The sequence below is a fragment of the Ochlerotatus camptorhynchus genome, unplaced genomic scaffold, assembly GCF_037179485.1.
Source record: "Ochlerotatus camptorhynchus isolate MF236.1 unplaced genomic scaffold, CSIRO-AGI_Acam_v1.1 ptg000161l, whole genome shotgun sequence".
In the NCBI taxonomy this organism is placed as follows: Eukaryota; Metazoa; Arthropoda; class Insecta; order Diptera; family Culicidae; genus Ochlerotatus; species Ochlerotatus camptorhynchus.
The window spans coordinates 649,492-671,618 of NW_027040651.1; the positions used below are offsets into that span (position 1 = coordinate 649,492).

At 39.8% G+C, this 22,127-nt stretch overlaps 1 protein-coding gene across 1 annotated transcript in view; it reads right to left on the reverse strand.

Annotated features, from left to right (window-relative positions):
• Positions 1–7,095: 7,095 nt before the first annotated feature.
• LOC135701427 (fatty acid hydroxylase domain-containing protein 2-like) overlaps positions 7,096–22,127 on the reverse strand; it is a 40,013-nt gene continuing 24,981 nt past the window's right edge. Inside the window, exons 2-3 of the mRNA XM_065222220.1 lie at positions 13,164–13,800; positions 7,096–7,291 (exon numbers count right to left, since the gene is read on the reverse strand). Of these exons, the coding sequence (XP_065078292.1) occupies positions 7,150–7,291; positions 13,164–13,800 (779 nt within the window). The 3' untranslated portion in view covers positions 7,096–7,149. The remainder of the gene's footprint in view (positions 7,292–13,163; positions 13,801–22,127) is intronic.

Here is a 22,127-nt window from a genome sequence, read left to right on the forward strand (position 1 = left end):
AACTACAATCTTCAGGAGACATCAACGCGGACGAGATTATGGTATCTTTCGACGTCACAGCTCTTTTTCCCAGCGTACCGGCCAAGGAAGCGATCAACCATTTGGAGGACTGGCTGTCAACACAACGAGAGGATGCAGCATGGAGAACCAAGGTTCGGACGTACCTTAAGCTGACCCGCCTTTGTATGGAAGAGAACTACTTCTCTTTCCTAGGTAACTTCTACAAGCAGACGAAAGGAGCTCCAATGGGAAACCCCCTATCCCCCTTCTTGTGTAAACTTTTCATGGCCAACTTGGAGACAATCCTGAAGGAGAAAGGACTATTACCAAACCGTTGGTGGAGGTTTGTTGACGATATCTTCAGCGTAGTTAAACGGGAAGCCCTTCCACAAATTTTAGATGAGATCAACAGAATTCACAAGGATATCAAATTCACTCACGAGGTAGAAAAAGACGGGAAACTCGCACTTTGAAAACGAAATTTACAGGAAACCAACAAGCACCAAAAGAGGTATCCCCTATACTTCCAACCATTCGTTTCAGCAGAAAATGGCCGCCTTTCACCACATGATTCACCACTCAGCGATACAGGAAAGGTTGAGGAATTACAGTACATCTTCGAAACAGACAGACTCAACGGATACAAGGAGACCACAATCCAGGCAATCATCGATAAAAAAGCGAGAATTCTACAAAGGAGATTCTTTACAACCCTCACCGCAGCACCTGAACCATTGAAACGAGTGTCCATTCCATTTGATCAAGATATTACTTGTAAGCTAAGACCACAGTTAAAACAATTCGGTTTAGATTTAGTTTTCACCAGTAGACATAACCAGTTGAAATCATTGTTAGGATCCACTAAAGACCCAGTTAATGTTTTAGGTAAGGCAGGTGTATATAAAATAAGCTGTAATCATTGTAACAAAGTATATGTAGGACAAACCTAGAGAACTTTAGCAACTAGATTTAAAGAACATATAGCGGAGGTTAATAAGGCCAAAAAGCAAGAGGAAAAAGGCCTAAGATATGATTTCAAATCAAAGGTTGCAGAACACATCTTCACAGAGGACCATCAACTATCGACGGAGGACATCACGATTCTACGAACCGTATCTACACCATGGAAATTGAATGTTGCAGAAAGCCTCGAGATCAACAAACAACGTAATTCAACTTTACTCAACAGGGATCAAGGAAACGGACACACATGGCTTTTCAAGTTACTACCTAGGACACATCAACGAGTAAGCAGCAGAGTACCTGTTCCTATAGAAAATTAAATTTAAGTTTACCTAGTTTCTAAGTGAAAATGTTGGCTTCGGCAATACCTTAACCTATCATCGTCAGGGAGGTAAACAAAGTCCTAGAGCACTCAAATTTGGCCAATAGTTGCTCTGAAATACAATGTATCCACATGCCAAAATTGAGCTCTCAAGGACGTTGTTTACCCCCTCACGATAATAGGTTAAGGTATTGCCGAAGAGAACTTTTCCCCTATATATTCGGTAAATGCGATGTTTTTTTCAGTCGAGTATTAGTACAAGACACTGAAAAAGTCTGCACATTGTAGATGAAATACGCGTATCTGTCAAGGATAAGCAAATAAAGTAGTGGAATTAAATGGAAAATACTAATCCTTCTCTCACTCATTATACAGGTATTCCACTAAGACGCCCACATTCATCAGGAATCTAATTGTTGTTATTAGGGATGGTCCATTAATTATGTGGAACGCCCCCCCCCCTCCCCCCTTTGTCACATTTTTTGTATGGCTCGTCACAGTTTTCAAAACCCCCCTCCCCCCTAAATGTGTGACATAATTAATGGACGACCCCTTATGATCTATAAATGATTGATTTGATATAATGTTTGGGATCTCACAATTTGGTTCTGTAATTTTTGAACTTTACCTGTACAAAATAATTCGAATTTGCGTCTGTTTTGGTGAATTCGACATTTTTCAATATATCGTACATCACTTTTAATCGAAATGACGTCTGAGAGAAAGTTGTAGGGAAAAATAAAGTCTTTCAATGAATATTTTTTTATTATAATTATGTGAAATACAGAACAGAGACCGGCGTTAAATAAAGGAAAGAAGAAGAAGAAGAGGTTTTTTTTTCATAAGTCTGTGAAAACAGTCCAAGTTTTGGATTATTTTAATCCTTCAACACTTAAAAATAATGAAGAGCTTGTTTAGTGTGTTGATTTATTTCCTTTGAATTTCATTATAATTGCTAATTTTTTGACAGGTAGGCGTCGTATTTTGTCTACTTGCAGACTTCATTAGTGTCAAGTACTCAACACCACTGAAGAATCCAAATTTTATCCAAGACTTATAAGTATAAGTACTATAAATCCAACTGCTATGTTGCATGTACCTAACCAGTTTGGTTTGTACATAAATTTAGCCTCCAACAGGAAGAGGCATGTCAATGTGTGGTTTTAGATAGCATGCTAAAGAGTCTCGAGTATCCGTTTCGTTGATCTCTGTTAAGCAATGTTGATGAATTATATTTAAGACTAAAAACACCGTCACTAAATTTGAATTCAAGCAAAACTTTCTTTTTCTCGTTCTTGCCTACTGAACTGTTGTTTGTTACTGGTTGTTTGGTAGAATCCATGTTCAAGGCAAGTGATGTGCAAAGGTGAAGCCAAAAAAAAAATCAATATTAAATTGCAAATGCAAATGCACTGAAATTTTCTTTTTGAATCGAAACAAAAATCGAATGAAAATGATCGATCCAGTCGATTTTTGTCGTGTTTAGGATCGATTAAAAAAATCGATTAATCGAACCAAAAAAATCGATCTTTTGAGCTACGATCCAAGATCGCCCATTGCTATTCTCCATCCAACGCTTTCTTTGTGGCTTGCGATCCATCGAAATGGTTTCTATGTACTTTTTCAGAACACGCCATTCGGTATTTCTGGGAAAACCTAACACCACAAACGAAGTGACAGACGGAGTGGCTCGAAAACTTTGGTGACGCACCTGCTATTGCAATTTTTCAGTGTACCACATTTCAGCACCACTACTACTGGATTGTACCACATGGCAACACTAAATGTTCTATCTCTTTCACTCTACTCTAAACTGAAATGCATAAAAAAAATGACAAAATGATACACTCTTTGCACACTGTCAAAGATCATATTGCACACAAAATCAACTATGTTCAAATCAAAACAAAAATACTAGCCCATCTGGTGGCGGATGGCAAAAGCTTCTTAGAAAATTCTATTACAGCGAACCACATTATTTTAATTGATTTCTTCGCCAGTTAGTCGTCTGTCACTTCGTTTGTGCTAACACTTTTGCAAGCGCAGGTTCAGCCCACGAAGGGTTTTCCAAATGACAGCGCACAATTATTTTCATTATTTCTTCTTCCATGTTGAATTTCTCTGGAGCACGTTCGAACTGCGCTGTGAAAAAAATCTTCTGATGTGGTTATTGTTATAGCGAAGACAACAAACCAAGAAGACTGGCAACTCTTCCATTTTCTCATACACTCAAAAAATTCTACACGTCATCATCATGTGTCTCACACTTAATTTTGCGCTTATTGTGAAACACATCCATTTCATGTGTGAATCTTATGCTATGAATCATGCCTGAACACTATGGATTTGAATTGTTACACGTTTGGATTCTATGTACCTCATATGGTGATATCAATAGCTTTGCACATCATAGTTCAATATTCTACAATATTCTACATTATCGACTACTACTTTGCCGACTCTAAAAACGAATCGACAAATATATATAAACAAAACTGCCAGAGGCCAGAGCTTTCACATATCTTTTTAATGGGTCTGATTTGGGATTCGATCATGGACTGTTGAGGTGAGCTGCTGCCGGAGTCTTCGTTCGATCCCTTTGTGCCACGATTGTTCTCATATATGAGGCGGGTTGATAGGATAAAGTCACAACTCTTGTTTTCGATGTTTACCTTTCTGAGCAAGCAATTCACATCGCATTGAAATGCACAACACTTTAAATCCATCTGTTTTGAACAGTAATCCAATGTGCAATACACTTGAATAGATAGTGAAATAGTTTCAACATTTCAAAGCTTGAAACACTAGAAAATAACGTGTATAACACATTGAGCCAAGGTGAAATACACTTTAAGTAAATCTGATTGTGCATTTAAAAAATCAAGTGTTTAAACACTTCGATCAAACGTGTGGAATTTTTTGAGTATACGAACGCTATGAGCCAGGTACAATCGCGTCATCTGCCGCATAAAGGTAAATGCTTCGAACGAATTTGATAGCAAAGATTACATCCTCAGAAGAAAGGTTTGTGTATTTGCTAATTTTTCTATGCGTTGCTTCCACCTTCACTCAAGCGCAGCGCTATTGTATCTGTCGTTTGCATTCTGGCAAAGTTGGTGTCTTCGGTTATAGGAAACACATATTCGTCAAAAGTTTCCAAATCCGACCACTAGGGTCGATGTCAGATTAAAAAATGTTTGTTCCAATTAACCACTTTATTCGAGCACTTAAAATGACGTTTACTACCACTCGAACATTGAAATAAAACATCATTTTGATATTTTTTCTTCTATAACCTCGAGAAAACTTGCCAACGCACAAATGTTTCATAAAAATATATAAATTATTTGGTCCAGTTTTGTGAAACCGCTGGTAGAAAGTCACGCCAAAACTGCTTGACAAAGTGGTCAATTGACCAATCTAACTTAAACTAATGCACGCCTGGTGACAGGAATAAGCACTATCCGAAGGTGATCAGATAGTGACAGCCCTTGGAAATTTCATTATTTTTATGGAAATTTATTAAATTACCGTGCTAGTTCGTGGTGTAGTGGTAAGCGTGATTACCTCTCACCCCAACAGGCCTGGGTTCAATACCAGTCGGCGCCGCCGGGATGTTCTGAGGCATAACATCTCTGATCACGCCTTCCTTCGGATGGGAAGTAAAGCCGTTGGTCCCCGGTTCATGAGTTGATGGGTCGATAGGTAGGGTCCAGGTGTGGGAGCTGCCTTCCTGGCACGTCGGTAGCATTGGTGCTCAGCATGGAAAACAAGATCAACGGAAAAAACAAAACAAAGGAAAAAAAAAAGTGCTAGTTCGTGTAAATATGCTATTAAAATGAATGAATCTTGTACAAAACCTAAAAAAACTATTGTGATATGTGTCTATTCTATGTAATGTTAACAGCCATACCACATCGATTAATGTTGATATGGAGACACAATAAATAAAATTTTATGATTAATTTGTTTAACGACGTGTTCAAGGTATCATCCAAACCATTTGTTGAATAGTTCAATGATTTGGGTTATCGTTCGTTTATGGTAATTTTTAATTAGGGCGTGAAAAAATAGAAAAGCCCCTTTGCAAAATGTATTCCAATGCAGACACCCGATGCTGGTTGTTGGTTTAATACAGTAGGATTGTATTCGGATACGATTTGCAGCCATCGATCGAAGCATGCAGGGATTTAGTTGGTTTTATCATGTTTGTTCTACGATTTTTTATTGATTTCAATGCTATTTCAATAATTTAGCACTTTAATATCTAATTCTACTTACCAGAGAGATTCTATTTATGCCAGAGAAGAAAGGGTTTCCGTTCGGCTATATTCCTTCAGCTATAGGAAAGATGATGTTCCTGCGGATGGAACAATATATTGTTTTGATTGCTTCAATATGTAAAATTGTTCTAACAACTCACCTCAAACAGCAAAACTAATTGATTTAATTCAATCTCCGATGGGATGATCCTGCAGGATTGCATTCTCAGTTTGAATACTGTAAAAATATTGTTAACATTATTTGTTGATGTTTTGCTGAGAGCAACATATTTTTCATTTTGAAGAAATCTCAATAAGTTTGCATTTAAAAATTAGGATTTACTTACCGTTCTTACCGGCGCTACTTTTCTGTTCATATTTGCTTTCTGTTATTGAATAAAGCGATTACAATAACACGTAAAACATAGTTTTCTTATCACAAACTTGAAAATATATGCAGTTTGACAGATGATCTCAAGTTCATCACCGCTACGATTACAGCGCCGCGGTGGCCGGCATAAACTAGGATTTGTCAATTCTAAGTGGGCCACACCTTATGTTCAACAGTTTTGGAAGTAGATCAGTAAATTCTTAATGCTGCTTGAAAGCATCGTGAACAAAACTGTGGATTACCCAAGTAACCAACAAGCCCGATAACGGTCCTTTTTGCAATATAAAAGTGATATACGGCAGATACAAAACATGGGAGCGTTATATTCAACTTATATTGCAGAAAGGGCTCTTTTAGGGCTATTAGCAGGCTTCGTGGTTTCTTGGGTAGCTATTCCAGCACCACTTTCTCGGCAATTCGCTTCACGTTGGTAAGTTTTGTCTTTTATTTCCCAAAGAAAATAATGCTCATAATGTTGTCCGTTTTCAATGATTAACTCAGATTTCGAAGTTTGAAAACTACAATATTATTTACTTTATCGTGTTATTGTTTTTCAAAGAAGTTTTCCGTTGAAAAATCTTAGCATTGGAGAGTGGTTTCTTAAATTTTCGTCTACATTAGCTTGTTAGAATTCCGGGCGTCTAAACTGAGAGGAGGATTTTCTCATAAAAGCATACCACGATTGAATCTGACTGAGTCTTTATTTCCACAACATTCATCTACTTATAACAGGAAATGTGTTACCATCAGACCATCAGTAAATCTTACCCAACAAGTTTACAAGACTAGTTTTTCTTTCTATACATTATGATTTTTTTCACAAGGGTTGATGCATATATTGTGTCACGCTCTAAGGGGGGAGGGGAGGTCTAAGATTTTGTGACAAGCAATGCATTAGGTATAGGAAAAACGTCACGATAGGGGGGGAGGGGGTAATTTTTTGCTCGATTTAGCATGACATAATTAATGCATGGGCCCCAAGTAACATTCCATATCGCTTGGGTATAGATGCTTTTGTTGTCTTCTCAGCATATTGGTTACTCTGACTTATCTAGTTTAATGAAATGTAGTTATAGTAATATCTATTTGAGTAACAACTTCACCATAACGTGACCACCATTCGTGTTTAGATAAACTAGTTATGTTTTTGTTCTTATTTGTTTAGTGGCAACTCATTATGATTCCTCCAACCCTAAGTATTATACTCCAGTCTACTCGTCTGGAATCAGCTCACGTGCTGACTTCAGGGAGAATATTCTCTTGTCTCGTAGGTTTTGTTTCTTCTTGCGGAATTCTTCGTTCGTACCATGTAGGGTGTCCCACCAACCGAAGGGTCCGTAGCACTGGTTGAATCTATCAAAGAAGGGAAAGTGAAGCAGATAAAAAAGGAAACATTCATTAGTCAACTGGCAGATTAGGCACGGATTGATTGGAAATTGGAATTGTTTAGCAATGGTAAACAACCCGAGCAAAGTCGGAGAACAAATTGAAAACTAAATTCGATGTTAAAAGCCTTTTCTTTCTTTATTAAAAATACTTTTAGCCATCGTAAGGTTGCTATCGTTTTGGTCGATTTAACGGTTAAAATATCAATATTAAAAGCAACAAAATCATCCTGTTACATCAAATTGAAAACTAATTCTGCTAGCAGTAAAAGAAAACTGAAAATTCAATTTGATGTACCTCTTTCCTGTTGATAACAAAACTAGTATTAAATTTGCCAAGGCAATAAAAACAGAATTGCAACAATATTTTCAGTTGTTGATTTGCTGTAAACACTACTGTTAAAAATCAACAGAATGTTAAGATATTGATCAAAAGTACAGTAAAACGGCGGGTAGCTTTGATAGTATAATGTAAAGATTAAATTTACTCGCTGCGCTTTTTTCCAAATTAGAAACTTTGGTTCCATATTGTAGCTTAGGGTATTTCCATTGATATGGTGTATAGTTTTTATAAAGTATGTGTTACATTATTTTCAAAAATTTTAATTAACCATTTTCGTCGTTTTTCGCCTTTTTGAAAAAGCACTCAAACTATCACTTATGAAATGTATTTCCGATATAGCCATCACAAATTCAATATTGTATTCTTATTGCTTATGAATTTTCCTGATAATATACTCATTCAAAGTTTCATATTTAAAGAACTAAATTGTTTGAGTTTCACCCATTTTTTTTCAACATTCATCGAGCATTATCAAAGTAACCCCAAATCAAAAAACTGAAGTTCGGTCACAAAACTATAAAAATAGTGCAAATGCTTTAATTTTCGTTAAACATATTACTAACGAATTGACTCTTGGATCCTCAGTACTTGTTTTAAAAATATAAAATTTGAAAAACATCCATTGCTGTAAAGATTATTTAGAACATACTTTAAAAAACTATGTGACCCCGTTTCATGGTACAACAAAATGAATTCAAAATTTAATATTACCGGTAGGGTAAACGCGCCTATAGTTTTTTTTCCTTGATTAGTTTTTCGTCGATCTTGTTTTCCATGCTGAGCACCAATGCTACCGACGCCAGGGAGGCAGCTCCCACATCTGGACCCTACCTGTCGACCCATCAACTCATGAACCGGGAACCAAAGGCTTTACTTCCCTCAGAGGCGTAATCAGTAATGTAATGCCTCAGAACATCCCGGCGGCGCCGACTGTGATTGAACCCAGGCATGTTGGGGTTAGAGGTAATTACGCTTACCACTACACCACCGGCACCGCTGAGTTCCACTATTCGTCAACATAACAAATCACTGGCCAGCCGGCGCCGGTGGTATAGTGGTATGCGTGACTGATTTCTCACCCCAATGGGTCTGGGTTTAATCCCAGCCGAGGTCGCTGGGATTTTTCTGAGGCATAAAAATCTCCCGGCCCATGTGTGTTGAATGGGTGCGATATCCTACGCAGGTGTGGAAGCTGCCTTCCTGCACATTCGATTGCTGTCAAAGGATGGCAATCTATGTCCGTCGGTGATTGGCACTAAATTGCGGAACAGAGACCGACGTTAAATACAGTAAAGAAGAAGAAGAATCATCCTGGCCGAAACAGTGCGTGTGCAAATTTTTATTGCTTCGGTGATTCGTACTCCAGTATCCGGTAACGAGTCCTCGAACCACGAGAAGAGGTTGTGGACGATTCAGCTGTCGAAACATGTAAAGAAAGTATGATTATTTATGGAGATCGCTGATGGTCTTTGAAACAATTTCTGTGCAACCTGGTATCGTGGGTGAATAAATTGTTGGGCAGTTGAAGCTCTTCAGAATTACACTAAATCATCCTGAAGACATGAGAACATCCTGAGAAGTTTTTGGAGATCTCTGATCTCCTGAAGGCCTTTGGGATATTTCACCTGCTGGTATCATGGCAGAATATCTGGGAGATGTAATTTGAATTGTTGGATAGTTTGAGATCTTCGTCAGAATTGTACCTGATCAACCTGATGTCTTGAAAACGTATCCAGAGGACTTTATAGACATCTTAAAACACATGGAATAGTTTTTTTTGCACGAGAAAAAAAAAAGAGTTCCATTATCACCACAGTCGTGAACCATAGTTCACGGTATATATTTGAGAAAATTTTGTTCTGGATAGTTGGCCGTGATTTTTAGTTCACGGTCCGGATTTTTTCCCGGTTGGTATCATATGAGAGGATATCTGAGAGAAGTGATTTAGATTTTTGGATAGTTGCATAGTTTCAAAATGATACCAAATCAACCCGAAGCCTTGAAAACATATCTAAAGGACTTCATAGAGATCTTAGAACACCTGCAGATCATTGGAATAATTTCTGAGCAGTTGGTATCATGGAATATCTTCTTGATGTAATATACTCAAGCGTATTAATGAAATTCTTTGAAGAACCATGGATTTGTGTAATATACTATAAAAATTTTAGAACTGCTATGATGTTCCCCGATCTTTTATGAAATACCTCTCATTTCTTTGAAATTACCTAAACTTCAATGATACTCATTGAAAGTTTTTTTTTAAATACAATTTCTATACAGTTTACTTTTCTCTATGAAGTTATCAGATTTTTTTCTATAAACATTTCTATAAAATATCTTCACAATTTTTTTGGAAAATTCTCAAATTTCTATTGAATCTTCTCAACTTCTATGAAGTTCTCGGAACCTTTGCAAGAAACATCATTAAATACAGAGTTGGTTGGAAATGCTAACATGAAGCTTTAGTGTGATAATTTATTAGCTAGGGAATGATTTTTAGAAGAGGGTAGGTGGATAGTTCCGTTAGAGTACACTGAAAAAAGTTTTCATATGGTTTCCAATATCAAAATGAATGATTTTAATCTGAAATTCACATAATATGCATATGATAACATGAATTCTATGTGAAAATGTTGAAAATGAGCGAAGGGCCATTAATGCGACAGTATAAAGACAAACGCACATCTTTCGCCTAACCCGTACGATGTACACGGAGAATTGAAGTATGTCTTCAAGTCTACAGGCAAAAGATATGCGTCCTCCTTTTGCTCATTACTGAACATTACAACATCCAAAGAAATTTGAAACAGAGTTGCATTCGTGTTTCGTGCTCGAATAATGAAACTGCAACTCAGCATAGGCTCTTTTGATGCACCATCAATGTAGGGTGCGCTAGGCAGTTATGAGAGGAAATGTTATCCAAGCCGTTTACATCAAAATTTCTATTGGTTAAACTCAAAGAATGCATATTGAATCCATCGGGAGTGCTCTTATTTTAAGATTGTCTACAGATTATGATAATGATGAATTCTACCAACTGCAATGGATAAATTAATCAGGAAATGTGAAAATAGTTTCCCATCCTAATGCTTGACGGTGAAAAAATCAGCCTTATCACTATTTTGATGGTTCCCCTATTCATCACCAGAGGCTGAAACAATCGCTTAGTTTCTAACGAGTTTGCCTATTGGCAAATCAAAGTTGGCACTCGGCAAAGTGTGCCTATTGGCAAATCAAAGTTGGCACTAAGAGCTATGAGAGTGATAATGGTTTCAAAATTTTACACGGTGAGTTATACGAGTGCAATCTTTAAATGCTTTTATTTTGAAAATGGAGCATTTTATGTAAATATGGTTAATGCTACCAAATATATCATATTAACAATATGATCCATTCATGCCTTTTCCAAATATTGCAATGGCGACCCGCAAAATATTGCTGCACGCATCATCTAGCGTTGAAAAAGGTCAGCAACAATCATTCAATTACAATTGAGGGGTGCGAATATAGCACTTATTACAAAAGTAAGAGTCACATTATTTTCATTAATTACATTGTGTATATTACTTTAAAAATTGTCTGGCATGTCACTGTGTCATCAAATAAAATAATATGCTGAAATACATTCATTTGAAATACTAAACAAATTTTCATTTGGTTTACCCCTCGTGACGATAAACAAATACATTGGTAGCCTTTTTGGCCACAGAGGTGCTTTCATCGCTAAAAATATGGTTCGCCAGCGAAGCGAAAGAGTGGATCATATTGTTAATATAATATATTTGATGCTACGTTAGTAGAAAACTTAAGGACTACTCAATAGACATGTTATATAGAAAAAATAGTATGTGTATACATAGATTTCAGCTTTTTTACCACTGTAGCAGCAACCAGATTTAAATAAAATGCTCCATTTGCAAATAAAAGCATTTTAAGATTGCACTCGTATACCTTCCCGTGGAAAATTTTGAAACCATCATCACAAACGAAGAGACTCGAAAAATTTGGTGACGAACCTGCTATTGCAATTTTTCAGTGTACCACACGGCAACACCACTACTACTGGATTGTACCACATGACAATATAGCATTTTCACCAAATGTACTAGAATGTTTTGGATCTATCTTTTTCACTCTACTCAAAACTGAAATGCATAAAAAAATTACAAAATTATACACTACTTGCACACTGTCAAAGATCACTGCACGCAAAATCAACTTTGTTCAAATCAAAACATAAATACTAGCTCATCTGGCACAAACTTCTAAGAAAATTCTGTTACAGCGAACCACATTATTTTAATTGATTTCTTCACCAGTTAGTCGCCTGTTACTTCGTTTGTGCCATCATCACTTTCATAGTTCTTCTATTCTACACGAGTGCATTTCTGTTCTAGCTTCAAATTAAAACAGTCCATATAAAATACAACAGCATTGCGAACGGCCTAATGCAATAAATTGTACCCATATTCTAAAAAGCTTCTGAAAACACCCTCACTGATTTTCTTTTAAGAGCTCTTAAAATATTGTTTGCTATATTGACTATACTCGAAGACAACAAATCAAGAAGACTGGCAACTCTTCCATTTTCTCATATGAACGCTATGAGACAGGTACAATCGCGTCATCTTCCGCTAAAAGGTAAATGCTTCGAACGAATTTGATAGCAAAGATTACATCCTCAGAAGAAGGGTTTGTGTATTTGCTAATTTTTCTATGCGTTGCTTCCACCCTCACTCAAGCGCAGCGCTATTGTATCTGTCGCTTGGATTCAGGCAGAGTTGCCAGTCTTCTTGATTTGTTGTCTTCGCTATACTGCAGCTCATGGCAAGTCCGTCCCATAGCTAGTCGAAAAAAACGCGTTTTATATTTGCGTCGCACAATTGCGTCTTTTGTAATGGGACAACCCGTTTTACTGTTTTTCCAAACATTTCCAGAACAAAGTTATTGAGCTCATCCAGTATTATGTAAATATGGGTGATTAGTTACCATTACCATTGAAAAAATAAATAAATAAAATAAACAGTTTTGATAAACCGACTTGCGATGAGTGGCAGTATAGTGATAAATCACCAAGGTGTGTTACTGCTACCACAGAGAACAGACATTGAGGCTCGAACAAAATTTCTCTAAAAACTTGTGTAAAGATTCCTATTCGACTTAAGCGCCACTAACGGCGACTTCCCCACTTAAAAACCTCTTTGACAACATGATGGCACTGGCGTTGCAAAACTTACACTAGACACTAAGTGTTGGTAGTGCCAAGTGGCAATTTTAAACAGATAATTTATCGATACTAGCGCCAAATTGACCGAAAGTGCAAAATTTATAGCGGAAATCAGGAGATGCTAGCGCTACGTAACGGCGACGTTTCCACTTAACTATACACAAGTTTCTGACCGAGCTTGGACGTCTGTTCTCTGTGCTGCTACTCTGCAGATTCTGTTGTCAAGCAATGTTGTAACGTTGTTGTGCCAAGTAGCGATATACTTACTTCGAATGATGATAATCGTGCTGTTCGGAGCTTGCAAGCACCGGCAGGTGATAACCGGAATGATCAACAAGGGTGTCCATCATGACAAACACGAACCAGATGGCGATCGTCACTGGATGGGGAACCAAAATAGCGGGTCCAACGTACACCGGCAGCAGATCACTGATGATGAACTCGATTGGATGAGCGTACATGGCGGCCCAGGCGATTGGTGCTGACCACTCGTGATGCTTCTTGTGGATGTGCTTGTACCAGAAGTTGAGATGCAGCAGTCGATGGCTGTAGTAGAAGGTGGCTTCCCAGGCCACGATGCACACCAGCATGTCCCGAATGATGAGCTCAAGCGACGGGAGGGGTCGCAATTCTGGTACATCCATAGAAAGCCACATCCGGCCATGGAACGTTAGGTAGGACGTCGGGAGTCCAAACACCAGTTGGTTGATGATAACGGTCTTTATCACTGACTTCAGTTTACTCCATTCCAGTGGCTCATGTGTACCGGGTTGGTTTTTGTATTTGCGCATGAATTTCGGCTTGTTGGTGATGTCCATGAACACGAAGATGCCACCAATGGTCCAGAAGAGGCCGTAGGTCCAAATCGTTAGACACCAAACGTAGATGAACCCCGGGTCATCACCTGGTCATGGGAAGGACAAAATAACATGCTTTGAATACTATTTTTAATAGAAAATAAGCGATCTATTCAGTCTCTGGTGGTGAATAGGAGAACACCAAAAAGATTGTTGTGTTTTGGGGGCTCTCCTATTTTTCCTATTATCTCCAGAAATTTCTGCTGTGAGACAAAGGAAGCGGAGCACATTTTTACTATTCCTGATCAATTAATCAAGCTGTATCGTTTTTGCAAGAGCGCTGCTGGTGTTCATGAATATTTTTGTTGAAAAAAATGGAAAATTAGAATAATGCCTAGGTGGTTATGACCTTCTGGAATTCTTGTGTATGAATAGTTGAGATACAAATCAGTTCAGATCTATGGAAAATCGTGAAATAGGACAATTACTGATGGAAATTGGCATGATGTTATATGAAAAATGCCTTAATTTGCATTGTGAAAAATCCTTATTCTGATGTAAACAAATGGTTTGGTTGACGTTTCCTCTCGAACTCGCCTGGCGCTCTCCACATTGGTGGTGCATTAAAAAGGCCTACACACTTAGAAATTATCGCCGACTTCGGTTATTTTACCGAAATCTGAACAGCTGAACTGTGTGGTAAAATTTATGTAATTCAATTCAATTGCTTTTCAGCTACTTAGAAACTAAATCTCCACTAAAATGACAAGATTTGATCATTTAAACAAGGTTGAAAATGTTCAAATTATTTTCAAATTCAATAGCCTTCAAAATGAAAGTCAAAGTTTTACTGAACGTTCAACTGTTCTGATTTCGGTAAAATTTACCGAACACGGAACCAAAATCTTAGTGTACATACTTAGATTATTTTACTGAAATTTGTGAAATTTTACCGAAATCTCAACAGCTGAACGTTCGGTAAACAGTTCGGTGATTTTTCACAGATTTCCTGTAATTTTTCAACGAATGTCTGTGAAAAATCACAGAAAATTTGTGAAAAATCACCGAACCTTCTTACCGAACGTGTATACCAAGCTCTAATTTAATTTTTTTTGTGCAAAGCTTCAGTTTACTTAAAATCAGGGAGGGATAAGCAGACTCGAAAAATTTGAACGTCAAAAGTAGCCAAAATCAAGCTGTCATGAACTGTCATTGGGAGCCAAGCAGTTTGATGAAAAATACACAAGGGGGTATTGAAATCTTCCGTTTTTAAAATTCATTCATTGAATATACTCAAATATTGAAAAATACCATTTACCATGGTTTTTTATCAAAATATTTAGAAGCACATTAAACTAAAAAACAGAAAGTTCAGTTTGCACAATCTCAAACATTCAGTACACGGTCAAAGCAAAACAGGCTATTTTACTACGCCTATTTTGATTTGATTTCAATGGCACACATTTTCATGACAGGAGGAAAAAGTATAAAATGAATTTCATGTGTGCTATCTGCTTCTCCTCCCAGCTCAAAATGTTAGTGCCATAGCGCTAAACGAAATTCACCATTGTCGTATCCTCGATTCTCTCAGAAAATTTAAAAACTATCGAGATCCTGGACTTAAATCAAATTCATACAAACTGGGATGTGATCATCTTGCAGCTCATCATTCTTTGCTCGGCTGTTGAGCTGTTCAGTTCGTATTTTCGCTCGAGATCTCGTTTCGATTTTGTTCCGTTTTGTGCTGTCGCGTTGCGCCGTGAAATTGTCGCCGCCTTCTCGCGTTCTGATTACTAGTTTACTAGGACTTGCAAACTCGAAACAAATGGTGCGTAAACGTGCCAATGAGACAGCAGCGGGCCCTTCAAAGAAGGTGCTAATCAAGCCCAACGCGTCACAGGATGACGCCGGAAAACGGGTACTGCAAGCCAACCAGTCTGCAGTACTCCCGGAAGAAAATGGCGATGGTGACGCCGTTCTCATTGCAAGAAAAGAGCGCTTTTCACGCCCGTGAAGGATGTTGCCAAGTTAGGTGCCGAACTGGCAAAACACAATCTGCTGCCTCGCTTCAAGCTTTGCAGAATCGGTACCAAAATCATGTGCTCCAGCCTGGAGGAGTACAAACAAATAGGGTGTTTCCTGAAGGACAACAACGTGGACTTCTTCACGCATGATCTGCCATCGAGCACGCCACTGAAGGTGGTTTGCGTAGATTACCGTCGTTCGAGGCGGCTGCGGTGAAATCCGAGCTGGAGCGGCTTGGGCTCAAACCTGAGGCCATGTTCCAGATGAACCGGCGTTCCAACAACAATACCAGCTTCCGTGACCAGTTGTTCCTGGTGCACTTCACGAAGGGATCCACCAGTCTTGCGGCTCTGAGATCCAAAATCCGGGACCTGTTTCAGGTCATCATCAGTTGGGAGCATTACAAACCCCAACATCGAGCATTACAAACCCCAACTGTCTCTCCTATGGCCATAGCACCAAAAACTGCCATATGAAGACAAACTGCGGCAAGTGTGCTGGAACTCACTCTACTGCGTCCTGTGAGCAAGTTGATGACATAGAGCCAACGTGTGTCAACTGCGGTGGAAACCACCAAGCCTCCAATCGCGGATGTCCCAAGCGAGTGGAGTTCATTAAAATCCGTCGGAAGGCTACAATTAACAACCAGTTCGGTCGCCTCCGTAATCATCGTTCGCCTCCTGTACTCACGGAAGTCCAGTACCCAGCTCTCCAGCCCCATCGACATGTTCCGAACCTAGCCCCGCTTCCGCTCAACAACCAACAAGCCAATCCTGCGAGTATCCAAATGGTTCCCAACAGTCGGACAGTTCAGCATCGTCTCGCTGCTGCTGCGGCCCAGCCAATTCCAGGTTCATCCACCGCCCCTGGTTTATTATCATACGCTGGTGCTGTCTCAGGTGAACCTGTCGACGATTCTCCGTTCACCTCGGAGGAACTTGTGACGCTCGTGGCCGAAGTAATTATCATCATGCGCACCTGCAAGACTCGATCTGAACAGCTACATGCTGCCCTGTCCCTTGTCACTAAGTATGTAACGGTTCTAGAGTTACGAGGCCAGAACTATACACAACTCAGTCCACTTATGCGCCAAGCAAGCCAATTAATCTGCTTGCATGTGGACCAGCAAGTTCCTTCCCGGCGAGACTCCTCAAGGCGAGTCTTCTTAGTATATTAGTCGAATCCCGACCCACTCGCTTCGCAATTCACCGTTCAAATCGCACCAACGAAAAATAACCAATGAGGGGAAAATATCAACGAAACCGAACAAAGCTAGTGATCCACCTCTATCTTTCCCTTTCGGTGTGTTTATGGTGGTGCTACCTGCACTAATTAGTTAAGTTCTGCGTATGTAGGTTTGCAAATTTATTCCGGTAAAAAAATAATCTTAATCGAAGGTTAAAAAAAACACAATTCTTCCTTTTTTCTCTCTCGAGGTCTCGCTCTCTACCACTATCTCTTTCTCTAACCCGTGGTCGACCACTTCAATCTTTGCGAACTATTTTTGCTAGTTTTTTTTTATTTTGTTTGTTGAGATCCCTTGCGAACGTTCTTTGCATATATGTATAGATATAAAGGAAGGATCTGACCTGTATGCAAATGGTGATGGGTCCTTTCACACAAGAAGACTCCTTGCGCCACCGACGGTGAAAGGTACTGTCGTACTAAGCGGCGAGTCCACAGAACAGCCGACCGTGCGTGACTGCAGTAGCGACACTTGCTTGCAGCGGCGGGCTAGCAGAGGCACCAATGCTGTCGGTCTGTGAAGAAGGTTTGTGTCTGTGGTAACCGACCGTTGAACTTCACACCGATTTTTCTTCGGGGTGCGTAATTGTAGTACCGATGGCACCACCTCACCCCGCTTCCCTTCGAGACCGAAAGAGAATCAGTTCGGCAGTTGGCTTCCGAATTGTCCTCGTAAGGTATGGATGACCTTCGGATGGCCCTAGGGTACGTGCGGTTCGAATACTGGCGCGACGACGAGGGCAAGCCTACAAGCCGCCGGGCTTCGGATTCGTCCCTAGGAATAGCGTGGCTGTCGCTACTCCCTACGCCCTATGGTGACACCTTCACTTGAAGGAAGGTTATGTCCTTCAAGGATAAACGGAGAAATAAACGTTCGCATTACAATTTTTGGCTTGACCTGCTGAATTGACCATCCTCTACCATTTGTGAGGAATAGATATTTACCTTAGTCTCGAGGGAATATTGCACGTGCTGTATATCCGTACGGCACAGTTTATTTTAGTGTAGATCAATTGTGGCGGTTTTACTATAATTTAATTTGGTTTAGACTAACTAATAGAATTAAACTTTCGGGTTTACTCACAATTGCCGATTAACACTAACGCGCAGGGCCTATTTTTTAAATTATTATTTCCACTTAATCTTCTCACTAAAAGAATGAAAAAAAAAACTAGTAATAAGGTATAGTAGTTCCACTAGGGCTATAAACTCACATTAACTTTTTTCAATCTACTATCTATCCACTATCGTTTTATACTTTTTTTTTAACTTTTGTTCTTTAGCGTCTGAACAGTACACCGATCGAACGAGAAGAGGCAGATCAACGTCCCGAGGTATCGCATTACCCTCCAAGCTAACCCGACGCGTTTTCCCATTTCTTTTGTTCCATGTAGAACAATATAGAAGTTCATATCAGTTGGTCCTCGAACTGATATGGCTATAGGTTCATTTTTAGGTGATGAGAAGAAAACAAACAAATATACTGAGCGAGCGAGTGATCTTTTTCAAATTTTGGGGATTTAATCTCCCACCACCAGGGGCGCTCAGATAACTAGAAAAGTGCACGAATAACCCTTGCTGATCCCATGCTCAAATTTTATATTTTGCCTGAATTGAGGCAAGTGAAGTAACTTATATATACTTATAGCCTAGTATTTCTTGTAACATCGTTACAAGTATGGACCGTGAAACCATCAAGATCGTAAATTGGAATGCTTGCTCCTTGAAGAGCAAAAACATCGAGTTTGTTGACTTTCTCAACGAACGGCACATCGACATAGCCGTCATCACCGAGACTCACTTGAAGCCCGAGCTGAACGTCTTCCTTCGGCTCGTAAGGCTTGACCGCACCAGCTTCGGGGGAAGGGGATTGGCCATCGCTGTGAGATGGAACATCAGCTACCGGCTACTACCAAGCTTCTAGCTGAAAATTATCGAAGCCTTCGGAGTTGAGGTGAGCACATCACCATCATCGCGGTCTACTGCCCCAAGCAAACCAACATTAGGGACGGCCGCAGACCTCCGAAGAGACATCATCAAGCTAACACGACGGCGGCAAAATTTTGTCATCGCTGGCGACCTGAACGCCAAGCATCAAGACTGGGGCAATAGCCAGCGAAATCAGAACGGCACAATCTTATACAACGATCTGTAGGAAGCCCACTACAACATCCTGTGTCCGTACACTCCCACCCGGTTGAGTCGATCCGGAGCTCATGTCACCATCGATATCTTCATCAGCAACATTGGCGGTAAAATCTCCCAACCTATCGCCTATCAGGAAATGAGCTCGGACCACTATCCGGTGGTGGCCGAAGTAGGTTCCTCGGCCAATAGGTTTCAAGTTTCCCGGTGAAATTACCATCGTGTCAACTGGCAGCAGTATCAGCGCTAGGTGGACACAGCAATCGATTACGACGTCCTACCAGAGTCGTTCGAAGAAGTCGATCAGTGTCTGCAAACCATCGAAGAGGCAATATCCCGTGCTAGGGAACAACACGTACCAGCATCTAGACAGGTGAGTCATACTCTGAACCTTGACAGCCCAACCAAAGATCTTATCAGGCTCCGTAACACCATTCGTAGGCAGTTCCAGCGTTCTGGGCTGCCCCACTTGAAGACCAATGTCAATAGGCTAACCAAAATTATCCAGACCAGGATGGTGGAACTCAGAAATAACGATTTTGCCAACAAGATTCGCTCTCTCCCAGATTATGCAAAACCATTTTGGAAGATGACCAAAATTTTGAAAACCAAATCGAGACCGGAGGGTTTCCTCTGTTGAACAGAACTTGGACCCATCCCTACTCATAACCCCAGTTGAAAAGGCCAATGCTCTTGGCCAACATTTTGTGATTTCACATAACATTGGTCAAACCATAGTGAGCCCCCATGAGCCTGCCGTACTGGAGGCAATGTCTAGAGTTGCTGACACCCCCGTAGTAGGGCATGATGATAGTAGAATATCGGCTGATGAGGTGATAGCAGCTATTAGGAGCACTAAAAACATGAAAGCTGCGGGTATGGATGGTGTAGTCAACCTCGAGTTGAAAAACATGAGTATTGACTTCTTCAACCATCTTACCCTTATCTTCAACAAATGTTTGGAGCTTGGTTACTTCCCTGCATGCTGGAAGTTAGCCAAAGTGATTCCAATACGCAAGCCTGGCAAAGATCATACCAGTGCCAAAAGCTATCGCCCCATCAGCCTCTTGTCCTCCATCTCGAAGCTATTCGAAAAATTGATACTCAGCCGTCTGCTGGTGTTTTCAAATGATAATAACATCTTGCTCAAAGAGCAATTCGGGTTTAGGAAAGGCCACTCTACCATCCACCAACTCGCATGGGCTACTAACATCATCAAGCGGAACAAGTTCGCTTCCAATAAATCTGCCATGCCATTGTTGGACGTCGAGAAGGCGTTCGACAATGTCTGGCATGATGCTGCAACGATACAACTTTCCGATCTACCTCGTGAAGATCATCAAAAACTACTTGTCGGGCAGATCATTCCAGGTCTACTTGAACAGTGTCCCCTCTGATACGTTCAACGTTGATGCAGGGGTCCCTCAGCGTAGCCTGCTTGGGCCTATCCTATTCAACATTTTCACGTCAGACTTTCTCCCCTGCCGGGTGGTGGTATCCTGTCAATGTTCGCAGATCTATAAGGGTAGAGCGATCCGTGCTCTGGCGAGCAAACTACAATCAGGCCTGGATGTTCTGTCCGACTATTTCAAGAGCTAGAAGATTTATATCAATGCAGCTAAAACACAAACCATTCTGTTTCCACACTCGAATTCACCTCGGCTTGTTCCGCCTGCTAACGTCAAGATCCATCTTGATAGCACTCCCATTGAATGGTCGAGTGAAGTAGTCTACCTTGGTCTCACCCTCGATAGCAAATTGCTATTCCGATCCCATGTGGACAAGACATCCACCAAGTGTAACATCTTGATCAGGTCGCTCTACCCTCTGATAAACAGGAAGTCCACCCTGTCCCTCAAAAACAAGCTTGATGTCCACAAGCAGATCATTCTGCCGGCTATTGAATATGGTATACCAACCAGGGAGAGTTGTGCTAAGTGCCACCATCTAAAGCTTCAGAGGTTCCAAAACAAGATCCTCAGAATTATCCTTAACAGTCCACCGCGAACTCGTAATTCTGAGATTCACCACCTGGCCGGTCTTCAAACACTCGAGGAGCGAAAGACTTCCACGCTGAAAAGGCTCAGAGTCGCCTGTCTGCGATCAAACCACCAGATCATTCGTGATTTGGCAACCTAGTTTAAGTAGTTAGGTAGGTTCCTGTGCTCAAGTAGGTAGGTTATCAAATTAGTAGGTATCCTGTAAATTAGCGCTAAACGCAATCATCACATTAGAATAACCAATTAACTAAAACAAAGATGTAGAGCCAAAGGCTAACCAATTGAAATGTTAAACCAAATGTTGAAACATAAAAAAAACCAGGAAATAAACGTAAATGTTACTACTACTCTTGTAGCTCATTCCGTATCGAGCGTTGAGCCAGTTAGCACGGTCCCGTTCTCGTCACCATGCTTGGCATACACAGTTTTGGTCACAGTTGACGAAACATAGTTCTTTTTGAAGCAGTGGATAGAATAGAGTTAAAGCTTGTTATGAGCATTTCCAGCCCAAAACGCAAACCGGTTGGACATGAGTGTTTCCGATTTGAATGAAACATTTCTCACGTGTTCGCTGCTACTAATGGTTGCATTTTTCATTTAAATGTGATTTTTTCTTCCAGAGTAACTTTTGAAAAGGGCTTATAAAAAAATGGATTATTTGGCATATGAGGAAGTTTTAGGTAGTTAAATTATCTTTGCGGAAAAAAATACACTGAAAGAAAAACTAAGTAAATTAGTATTTAAAAAACGTAAAACGATGATTATCTCAAAACACCCCCCCTTCGATCTTTATAATTTTTTTTTCAAGAAAACTGAAAAAATGCCCTAATATTTGGTGAAGAGTGTATGCTGGTAGCCTTCTTAAAAAAAAATCTATATTTTTTGAAATTGTTGTTGGTTTTTACAAGTTGGTGAAATTGCATATTTTTTAGTAAAATAATAATTTATTTGGATTCTACGCATAATTTTCAAAAACTTTGCATACATAAACTTTTTTCCTAAGTCCAGCCGTTCTCAAG